This window comes from Salvelinus alpinus, chromosome 29 (assembly GCF_045679555.1).
Source record: "Salvelinus alpinus chromosome 29, SLU_Salpinus.1, whole genome shotgun sequence".
NCBI classification, from domain to species: domain Eukaryota; kingdom Metazoa; phylum Chordata; class Actinopteri; order Salmoniformes; family Salmonidae; genus Salvelinus; species Salvelinus alpinus.
This window is the reverse complement of record NC_092114.1, coordinates 15,768,985-15,781,238: the sequence shown is the minus strand read 5'-3', so window position 1 is coordinate 15,781,238 and position 12,254 is coordinate 15,768,985. Positions and strand designations below refer to the sequence as shown.

Here is a 12,254-nt window from a genome sequence, read left to right as displayed (position 1 = left end):
CCCCCCCTACGTATCAATGTTTTATTCGTTTAGTCAGACACACATACAGTAACATCACGTGTCTCATGTTTGAACCCACTTCACGTATCAATAGTTTAGTCAGGCACACAACGAGCTGTATAAGGCCATAAGCAAACAAGAAAATCCTCATCCAGAGGCGGTACTCCTAGTGGCCGGGGACTTTAATGCAGGCAAACTTAAATACGGGTTACCTCATTTCTACCAGCATGTTAAATGTGCAACCAGAGGGAAAAAACTCTTGACCTCCTTTACTGCACACACAGAGACGCACAAAGCTCTCCCTCGCCCTCCATTTGCCAAATCTGACCATAATTATATCCTGCTGATTCCTGCTTACAAGCAAAAACTAAAGCAGGAAGTACTTGTGACTTGCTCAATACGGAAATGGTCAGATGACGCAGATGCTAAGCTACAGGACTGTTTTGCTAGCACAGACAGGAATATGTTCCAGGACTCATCCGATGGCATTGAGGAGTATACCACACCAGTAACTGGCTTCATCAACAAGTGCATCGATGACGTTGTCCCCACAATGGCCGTACGTACACACCCCAACAAGTAGCTATGGATTACAGGCAACATCCTCACTGAGCTAAAGGGTAGAGCTGCTGCTTTCAAAGAGCGGGACTCTAATGCTTATAAGATATTTCGCTATGCCCTCAGATGAACCATCAAACGGGCAAAGCGTAAATACAGGACTAAGATTGAATCCTACTACACCGGCTCCCAACGCTCGTTGGAGCCTGAGAGCACCAGCATGAGAGGCCCAGCTGTTCCGGATGACTGTGTGATCACGCTGTAGCCGATGTGTGAAAGACCTTTAAATAGGTCAACATTCACAAGGCCGCAGGGCCAGACGGATTACCAGGACGTGTACTCCAAGCATGCGATGACCAACTGGCAAGTGTCTTCACTGACATTTTCAACCACCAACCATTTTCAACGTTGTCCGGGTTTGGCCGGTGTAGGCCGTCATTGTAAATACGAATTTGTTCTTAACTGACTTGCCTAGTTAAATTAAGGTTCAAAACCTGTCCCTGGCCGAGTCTGTAATACCTAACAGACCACCATAGTCCCTGTGCCCAAGAACATCAAGGTAACCTGCCTAAATGACTACCGACCCGTAGCACTCACGTCTGTAACCATGAGGTACTTTGAAAGGCTGGTCATGGCTCACATCAACACCATTATCCCAGAAACCCTAGACCCAGTCCAATTTGCATACTGCCCCAACATATCAACAGATGACACAATCTCTATTTCACTCCACACTGCCCTTTCCCATCTAGACAAAAGGAACACCTATGTGAGAATGCTATTCATTGACTACAGCTCAGCGTTCAACCCCATAGTGCCCTCAAAGCTCATCAATAAGCTAAGTGCCCTGGGACTAAACACCTCCCTCTGCAACTGGATCCTGGACTTCTTGACGTGCCGCCCCCAGGTGGTAAGGGTAGGCAAAAACACATCTGCCACGCTGATCCTCAACACGGGAGCCCCTCAGGGGTGGCCAAGCACGACTCCAACACCATCATTAAGTTTGCAAACGACACAACGGTGGTAGGCCTGATCACCGACAACGATGAGACAGCCTATAGGGAGGAGGTCAGAGACCTGGCAGTGTGGTGCCAGGACAACAACCTCTCCCTCAACGTGATCAAGACAAAGGAGATGACTACAGGATGACTCGTGGACTACAGGAAAAGGAGGGCAGAGCACGCCCCTATTCTCATCAACGGGGCTGTAGTGGAGCAGGTTGAGAGCTTCAAGTTCCCTGGTGTCCACATCACTAACAAACTATCATGGTCCAAACACACCAAGATAGTCGTGAATAGGGCACGACAACGCCTATTCCCCCTCAGGAAACTGAAAAGATTTGGCACGGGACCTCAGACCCTCAAAACGTTCTACAGCTGCACCATCGAGCGCATCCTGACTGGTTGCATCACCCGCATATTACCTCTACTAACCTGTACCCCCGCACATTACCTCTACTAACCTGTACCCCCGCACATTACCTCGACTAACCTGTACCCCCGCACATTACCTCGACTAACCTGTACCCCCGCACATTACCTCGACTAACCTGTACCCCCGCACATTACCTCGACTAACCTGTACCCCCGCACATTACCTCTACTAACCTGTACCCCCGCACATTACCTCGACTAACCTGTACCCCCGCACATTACCTCGACTAACCTGTACCCCCGCACATTACCTCGACTAACCTGTACCCCCGCACATTACCTCGACTAACCTGTATCCCTGCACATTACCTCGACTAACCTGTACCCCCGCACATTACCTCGACTAACCTGTACCCCCGCACATTACCTCGACTAACCTGTACCCCCGCACATTACCTCGACTAACCTGTACCCCCGCACATTACCTCTACTAACCTGTACCCCCGCACATTACCTCGACTAACCTGTACCCCCGCACATTACCTCGACTAACCTGTACCCCCGCACATTACCTCGACTAACCTGTACCCCCGCACATTACCTCGACTAACCTGTACCCCCGCACATTACCTCGACTAACCTGTACCCCCGCACATTACCTCGACTAACCTGTACCCCCGCACATTACCTCGACTAACCTGTACCCCCGCACATTACCTCGACTAACCTGTACCCCCGCACATTACCTCGACTAACCTGTACCCCCGCACATTACCTCGACTAACCTGTACCCCCGCACATTACCTGCCCGTACCCCCGCACATTACCTCGACTAACCTGTACCCCTGCACATTACCTCGACTAACCTGTACCCCCGCACATTACCTCGACTAACCTGTACCCCCGCACATTACCTCGACTAACCTGTACCCCCGCACATTACCTCGACTAACCTGTACCCCCGCACATTACCTCGGTAACGGTACCCCCGCACATTACCTCGACTAACCTGTACCCTCGCACATTACCTCGACTAACCTGTACCCCCGCACATTACCTCGACTAACCTGTACCCCCCGCACATTACCTCGACTAACCTGTACCCCCGCACATTACCTCGACTAACCTGTACCCCCGCACATTACCTCGACTAACCTGTACCCCCGCACATTACCTCGACTAACCTGTACCCCCGCACATTACCTCGACTAACCTGTACCCCCGCACATTACCTCGACTAACCTGTACCCCCGCACATTACCTCGACTAACCTGTACCCCCGCACATTACCTCGACTAACCTGTACCCCCGCACATTACCTCGACTAACCTGTACCCCCGCACATTACCTCGACTAACCTGTACCCCCGCACATTACCTCGACTAACCTGTACCCCCGCACATTACCTCGACTAACCTGTACCCCCGCACATTACCTCGACTAACCTGTACCCCCGCACATTACCTCGACTAACCTGTACCCCCGCACATTACCTCGACTAACCTGTACCCCCGCACATTACCTCGGTAACGGTACCCCCGCACATTACCTCGACTAACCTGTACCCCCGCACATTACCTCGACTAACCTGTACCCCCGCACATTACCTCTACTAACCTGTATCCCTGCACATTACCTCGACTAACCTGTACCCCCGCACATTACCTCGACTAACCTGTACCCCCGCACATTACCTCGACTAACATGTACCCCCGCACATTACCTAGACTAACCTGTACCCCCGCACATTACCTCGACTAACCTGTACCCCCGCACATTACCTCGACTAACCTGTACCCCCGCACATTACCTCTACTAACCTGTACCCCCGCACATTACCTCGACTAACCTGTACCCCCGCACATTACCTCGACTAACCTGTACCCCCGCACATTACCTCGACTAACCTGTACCCCCGCACATTACCTCGACTAACCTGTACCCCCGCACATTACCCTCCGCCCCCGCCTACCTCGACACCTGTACCCCCGCACATTACCTCGACTAACCTGTACCCCCGCACATTACCTCGGTAACGGTACCCCCGCACATTACCTCGACTAACCTGTACCCCCGCACATTACCTCGACTAACCTGTACCCCCGCACATTACCTCGACTAACCTGTACCCCCGCACATTACCTCGACTAACCTGTACCCCCGCACATTACCTCGACTAACCTGTACCCCCGCACATTACCTCGGTAACGGTACCCCCGCACATTACCTCGACTAACCTGTACCCCCGCACATTACCTCGGTAACGGTACCCCCTATCGTTATTGTTATTTTAGCTCTTTTACTTTTCACTTTAGTTTATTTAGTAAATACATTTCATAATTTTTCTTAAAAATGTCATTGTTGGTTAAGCGCTTGTAAGTAAGCATTTCACTGTTGTATTCGGCGCATTTGACAAATAACATTTGATTTGATTTGATACAGTAATGGCATGAGTCTCATTTTTTAACCCACTCCACGTATCATTAGTTTAGTCAGACTACACATACAGTAGAGAGACTCACAGCTGCCGTGAGTCTGGCATGCGAGACTACACATACAGTAGAGACTCACAGCTTTCGTGAGTCTGGCATGCGAGACTACACATACAGTAGAGACTCACAGCTGTCGTGAGTCTGGCATGCGAGACTACACATACAGTAGAGAGACTCACAGCTGCCGTGAGTCTGGCATGCGAGACTACACATACAGTAGAGACTCACAGCTGCCGTGAGTCTGGCATGCGAGACTACACATACAGTAGAGAGACTCACAGCTGCCGTGAGTCTGCCATGCGAGACTACACATACAGTAGAGAGACTCACAGCTGCCGTGAGTCTGGCATGCGAGACTACACATACAGTAGTAATACTAATGTTATGGTTGTAACCCTCCACACGTATATTTTAGTCAGACACAAACAAACAGATAGATGTTAAAACCCCAGCCATTGGTATTTTAGACAGACAGTAATAATGTCTCTTAGTATTATAACACTCCCCATGTATATATTAGACAGACTCATACAGTTGGTATGTGTCTAATGTTAAAACCACAGGCCCCAAGTATTCATATATTAGTCACATTCATTCAGTTGATACACGCGTCTCATGCTGTGCTAGCTAGGCGTCGATAAGGCCACAAACCTGGCTCTTTCTCTCTCTCTCTGTCCCGTTGGTGGTGGTGGTGACTGCAGGGGCATGATGCCTGCTCCTCCTGGCTCCCTCCCTCTGCAGTGGCGGCATATCACACAGACAGCTCAGAGCTCACGCACTACAGTGGTCTGCCAACAGGGTGGCGCTGCTGCGCTCTAACTGGAGCACGGGCTATAGGTACACCCAAATGATGTCTATGGATACGCCTCCCATTAACAAACCTCTGTTAAACAGTGATACTCTATAAAGCTTATATACAGTTGAAGTCAGAAATTTACATACACCTCAGCCAAATACATTTAAACTCAGTTTTTCACAATTCCTGACATTTAATTCTAGTAAAAATTCCCTGTCTTAGTTCAGTTAGGATCACCACTTTTTATTTTAAGAATGTGAAATGTCAGAATAATAGTTGAGAGAATGATTTATTTCAGCTTTCATTTCTTTCATCACATTCCCAGTGGGTCAGAAGTTTACATACACTCAATTAGTATTTGGTAGCATTGCCTTTAAATTGTTTAACTTGGGTCAAACGTTTCGGGTAGCATTCCACAAGCTTCCCACAATAAGTTGGGTGAATTTTGGCCCATTCCTCCTGACACAGCTGGTGTAACTGAGTCAGGTTTGTAGGCCTCCTTTCTCACACACGCTTTTTCAGTTCTGCCCACACATTTTCTATAGGATTGAGGCCAGGGCTTTGTGATGGCCACTCCAATACCTTGACTTTGTTGTCCTTATGCCATTTTGCCACAACTTTGGAAGTATGCTTGGGGTCATTGTCCATTTGGAAGACCCATTTGCGACCAAGCTTTAACTTCCTGACTGATGTCTTGAGATGTTGCTTCAATATATCCACATAATTATCCACCCTCATGATGCCATCTATTTTGTGAAGTACACCAGTCCCTCCTGCAGCAAAGCACCCCCACAACATGAGGCTGCCACCCCCGTGCTTCACGGTTGGGATGGTGTTCTTCGGCTTGCAAGCCGCCCCCTTTTTCCTCCAAACATAACGATAGTCATTATGGCCAAACAGTTCTATTTTTGTTTCATCAGACCAGAGGACATTTCTCCAAAAAGTACCGTAGTCTGGCTTTTTTATGGCAGTTTTGGAGCAGTGGCTTCTCCCTTGCTGAGCAGCCTTTCAGGTTATGTCGATATAGGACTCGTTTTACTGTGGATATAGATACTTTGTACCTGCTTCCTCCAGCATCTTCACAAGGTCCGTTGCTGTTGTTCTGGGATTGATTTGCACTTTTCGCACCAAAGTACATTAATCTCTAGGAGACAGAACGCGTCTCCTTCCTGAGCGGTATGATGGCTGCGTGGTCCCATGGTGTTTATACTTGCGTACTATTGTTTGTACAGATGAACGTGGTACCTTCAGGTTTTTGGAAATTGCTCCCAAGGATGAACCAGACTTGTGGAGGTCTTGGCTGATTTCTTTTGATTTTCCCATGATGTCAAGCAAAGAGGCACTGAGTTTGAAAGTAGGCCTTGAAATACATCCACAGGTACACCTCCAATTTACTCAAATTATGTCAATTAGCCTATCAGAAGCTTCTAAAGCCATGACATCATTTTATGGAATTGCCAAGCTTTCCAGGCACAGTCAACTTAGTGTATGTAAACTTCTGACACACTGGAACTGTGATACAGTGAATTATAAGTGAAATAATCTGTCTGTAAACAATTGCTGGAAAAATTACTTGTGTCATGCACAAAGTAGAAGTCCTAACCGACTTGCCAAAACTATAGTTTGTTAACAAGAAATTTGTGGAGTGGTTGAAAAACGAGTTTTAATGACTCCAACCTAAGTGTATGTAAACTTCCGACTTCAACTGTACATGTGAACTGCTGTCTTGCATTTCAATTTGTTGCTAGCAATTCTGTCATCCTCGTGTAATCAACCTGGTTCAGTGAGTGACCAATTAAATACTGTACAATGTGTTCTGTAGTACCGCAGACAGAAATGACATCATCATGCAGTGAGACAATATCCTGTTAAATCCCAAGAGAGTTGCAGTGTGTCCTGATTCTGTGAGCGTATGTATGTGTGTAATACCTTGAACTCTGGGGTGGACTGTGGTCTGGAGCTCTGTGTCTTGGAGACCTCTGCCACCCTGCTCTCCACCTTGGCCTCTTCCTTGGTTTTCCTCTCTGCTGAGCGGGACTGGCGAACCGTGGGGGTGGAGGCCTCTCGCCGCTCACCGCAGGGCAGGCCCGAGGTCACATGGGACGGTGCGACAACCCCGGGAGAGACGGGGGACATGATGGGAGCACTGACAGGACGAGTGCTCTTGTCTGGAGTGGACACCATGGCTGTAGGGGGACGGGAGGAGTGGAGGGAGGGAGAGGAGAGTTTAGTTAATAAATAATAAAATACTCACACACAGACAGACAGACAGACAGACAGACAGACAGACAGACAGACAGACAGACAGACAGACAGACACACACACACACACACACACCTCATAAAACATGTACAAATTGCCCCATACGGCACCTTCAGAGGAAGAAACAGACAATATCAAGCTGTGGTTATTATAAGAGAAGCGTGCGGAGGGGGGGGGGAGTCATGATATCCTCACAGTGAGAAGTTTCCACTTGTGAAAGTTAAGACTAGTATAATTTATAAAAAGTTAGAACCATTCTTTTTCTTGTGCTGTAGTGTCGTAGAGTTATTTTAAGCCTTCTGCCATTTACCACACGGAACAGTGGATGTCTTGGGACTGACGGGATCCCACAGGAAGTCATATAGATTTTTCATTTAGTTCACACACAGGCTCAGCGGCTGCTGCGGCTAATAATGTAACATTGTCCTCAGGAACCAAAGCAAAGACACATATTGCAGCAGACATTTCGAGTTGAAAACACAACACCGCAGCTTGTTAAGTCTGGCGTTGTCTCTTGAAAAACAAGGTCAGTCCCTGGGTGAGTAAGCGCAGTGTGGAGGGCTCTCCTTCAAGCTACTCTTCCTGTATGTGCTCGGGGTTTCTCAGGAACCAAAGCAAAACCACATATTCCAGCAGACATTTCAAGCAGCGGGTCGTGGTCCATCAGAAGAAACCATCAGTCCTGGTCCCTCAAGCCTGCTCATCCTATCCCCCCAGGATGGTGGCTGTCTCCTGCTCTACCTCCTGCTTCATCGTCTGGATCTCCTCCTCCAGCAAGGCCAGCCTATGGGGGGCGTCCAGGGCTGTCTGTTGGGCCTCCACCCGCTCCCTCCTCTCCCTCAGGCTCTGGCCTAGGGACCTCCACTGCTGCTGCAGCCGAGATACACGTTGGTCCACCAGCCACAGCTCTGTCAGGGTCTGGAGCATGAATTTGGAGAAAGTTAGGGGAGGTGAGGGGGGCAGGGGGGGTGAGGGTCCAACAGGACGAACCAGACATCCTTCTCTCCCTGAGACCTTCTGCCCCCCTCACCTCCACCTCCACTTCAGCAGGAACATCAACAGCTGCTGAAGGTGTTGAGATCAATCATCATTACAGTAAAAAGGCTGTGATTAAAGATAAGAAAGATGATGGGACAAGACAAGCTTCTTAGGATCCTTGATGATGGGTCTTAGGGTCCTTGATGATGGGTCTTAGGGTCCTTGATGATGGGTCTTAGGGTCCTTGATGATGGGTCTTAGGGTCCTTGATGATGGGTCTTAGGGTCCTTGATGATGGGTCTTAGGGTCCTTGATGATGGGTCTTAGGGTCCTTGATGATGGGTCTTAGTGTCCTTGATGATGGGTCTTAGGGTCCTTGATGAATGGTCTTAGGGTCCTTGATGATGGGTCTTAGGGTCCTTGATGATGGGTCTTAGGGTCCTTGATGATGGGTCTTAGGGTCCTTGATGATGGGTCTTAGGGTCCTTGATGATGGGTCTTAGGGTCCTTGATGATGGGTGTTAGGGTCCTTGATGATGGGTCTTAGGGTCCTTGATGATGGGTCTTAGGGTCCTTGATGATGGGTCTTAGGGTCCTTGATGATGGGTCTTAGGGTCCTTGATGAATGGTCTTAGGGTCCTTGATGATGGGTCTTAGGGTCCTTGATGATGGGTCTTAGGGTCCTTGATGATGGGTCTTAGGGTCCTTGATGATGGTCTTAGGGTCCTTGATGATGGGTCTTAGGGTCCTTGATGATGGGTCTTAGGGTCCTTGATGATGGGTCTTAGGGTCCTTGATGATGGGTCTTAGGGTCCTTGATGATGGGTCTTAGGGTCCTTGATGATGGGTCTTAGGGTCCTTGATGATGGGTCTTAGGGTCCTTGATGATGGGTCTTAGGGTCCTTGATGATGGGTCTTAGGGTCCTTGATGATGGGTCTTAGGGTCCTTGATGATGGGTCTTAGGGTCCTTGATGATGGGTCTTAGGGTCCTTGATGAATGGTCTTAGGGTCCTTGATGAATGGTCTTAGGGTCCTTGATGATGGGTTTTAGGGTCCTTGAAAAGCTCCTAATATAAAACCCATGTATTATCATTATGAAGACAGCAGCTGAGGCCATGAGCAGATACAAATAAAGGACTGTGTTTTGGGCTGTACAGTACTTTAACAAAATCCATTGCACTGTACTGTGGTACAGCGACCAGCAGATGGCAATATTGAGCTGAGAGCCGAGAGAGCAAGTTTGTCTTGTAATTCCAAATGTCCTGAAATTCACAGTTCAGATGCAGATTAGGGGGATCGATAAACAAGCTCATCTAGTCCTCAGATCAGGAGGATAGATAAACAAATCAAATTTTATTAGTCACATGCGCCGAATACAACAGGTATTCAACAGGTATACCTTACAGTGAAATGCTTACTTACGAGCCCCTAACCAACAATGCAGTTTAAAAAAATACGGATAAGAATAAGAGATAAAAGTAACAAGTAATTAAAGAGCAGCAGTAAAATAACAATATATACAGGGGGTACCGATACAGAGTCAATGTATGGGGGCACCGGTTATTTGAGGTACTATGTACATGTAGGTAGAGTTATTAAAGTGACTATAGATAGATGGCAACAGAGAGTAGCAGTGGCGTAAAGAGGGGGAGAGGGGAGGGTCAATGCAAATAGTCTGGGTAGCCATTTGACTAGATGTTCAGGAGTCTTATGGCATGGGGGTTAAAGCTGTTTAAAAGCCTCTTGGGTGGCTGGAGTCCTTGACAATATTTAGGGCCTTCCTCTGACCAGCCCAGTGAGTTGGTCTGAGGATCTGAGGACAAGCTCCTCAAGTCCTCAGATCAGCAGGACAGATAAACAAGCTCCTCTAGTCCTCAGATCAGGAGGATAAACAAGCTCCTCTAGTCCTCAGATCAGGAGGATAAACAAGCTCCTCTAGTCCTCAGATCAGCAGGATAGATAAACAAGCTCCTCTAGTCCTCAGATCAGCAGGATAAACAAGCTCCTCTAGTCCTCAGATCAGCAGGATAAACAAGCTCCTCTAGTCCTCAGATCAGCAGGATAAACAAGCTCCTCTAGTCCTCAGATCAGCAGGATAAACAAGCTCCTCTAGTCCTCAGATCAGGAGGATAAACAAGCTCCTCTAGTCCTCAGATCAGCAGGATAAACAAGCTCCTCTAGTCCTCAGATCAGCAGGATAAACAAGCTCCTCTAGTCCTCAGATCAGCAGAATAAACAAGCTCCTCTAGTCCTCAGATCAGCAGGATAAACAAGCTCCTCTAGTCCTCAGATCAGCAGGATAAACAAGCTCCTCTAGTCCTCAGATCAGCAGGATAAACAAGCTCCTCTAGTCCTCAGATCAGCAGGATAGATAAACAAGCTCCTCTAGTCCTCAGATCAGCAGGATAAACAAGCTCCTCTAGTCCTCAGATCAGCAGGATAAACAAGCTCCTCTAGTCCTCAGATCAGCAGGATAAACAAGCTCCTCTAGTCCTCAGATCAGCAGGATAAACAAGCTCCTCTAGTCCTCAGATCAGCAGGATAAACAAGCTCCTCTAGTCCTCAGATCAGCAGGATAAACAAGCTCCTCTAGTCCTCAGATCAGCAGGATAAACAAGCTCCTCTAGTCCTCAGATCAGCAGGATAAACAAGCTCCTCTAGTCCTCTTCCATCTGCAGAACAAACCTCCTCAAGATAACACATGTTCAGAACAGCAGGATTCTACTGTACATCACTGAGATACTGACAAATATTGCAGCCAGACTCTCAACTAACAGAGAAGGAGGTTTTGAACAGGCTTTCATGCTGAGAACGGTAGTGAGAGGTAGGCTACTGAGAGCCAAGTCAACAGAATGCATGTTCATAACAGCATGCTTTTACAAAAGACTGCAAACTTGCAACTAAAAGAAAATGAGGTATTATGTTTAATAGGCTTCAATACTGAGCGCGGTAGCTGAAAGCAACCAGGCGATACACCTTTCCTATTACTGAAGTGTCTCATGTGCAAATGGGGGAGATCATACAGTTAATTTCCCTGGACGCCACACACAGACACACACTACCCTCGAGTTCCAGACTCTTCGGCTCGCTGGACTGGTTGACCATCACATTGTGTTCAGCTCACTGGACTGGTTGACCGTCACATTGTGTTCAGCTCACTGGACTGGTTGACCATCACATTGTGTTCAGCTCACTGGACTGGTTGACCATCACACTGTGTTCAGCTCACTGGACTGGTTGACCATCACATTGTGTTCAGCTCACTGGACTGGTTGACCATCACATTGTGTTCAGCTCACTGGACTGGTTGACCATCACATTGTGTTCAGCTCACTGGACTGGTTGACCATCACATTGTGTTCAGCTCACTGGACTGGTTGACCATCACACTGTGTTCAGCTCACTGGACTGGTTGACCATCACACTGTTCAGCTCACTGGACTGGTTGACCATCACATTGTGTTCAGCTCACTGGACTGGTTGTCCATCACACTGTTCAGCTCACTGGACTGGTTGACCATCACACTGTGTTCAGCTCACTGGACTGGTTGTCCATCACACTGTTCAGCTCACTGGACTGGTTGACCATCACATTGTGTTCAGCTCACTGGACTGGTTGACCATCACACTGTGTTCAGCTCACTGGACTGGTTGACCATCACATTGTGTTCAGCTCACTGGACTGGTTGACCATCACATTGTGTTCAGCTCACTGGACTGGTTGACCATCACATTGTGTTCAGCTCACTGGACTGGTTGACCATCACATTGTGTTCAGCTCACTGGACTGGTT

At 48.1% G+C, this 12,254-nt stretch overlaps 1 protein-coding gene across 6 annotated transcripts in view; it reads right to left on the bottom strand.

Annotated features, from left to right (window-relative positions):
• Positions 1-12,254, bottom strand: part of LOC139559116 (protein 4.1-like) — a 121,479-nt gene that overhangs the window by 48,597 nt on the left and 60,628 nt on the right. For all 6 annotated transcript variants that reach the window (XM_071374840.1, XM_071374842.1, XM_071374841.1 and 3 more), the window contains 2 exons: positions 7,149-7,405; positions 5,075-5,158 (listed from right to left, as the gene is read on the bottom strand). In XM_071374840.1, the coding sequence (XP_071230941.1) occupies positions 5,075-5,158; positions 7,149-7,405 (341 nt within the window). The remainder of the gene's footprint in view (positions 1-5,074; positions 5,159-7,148; positions 7,406-12,254) is intronic.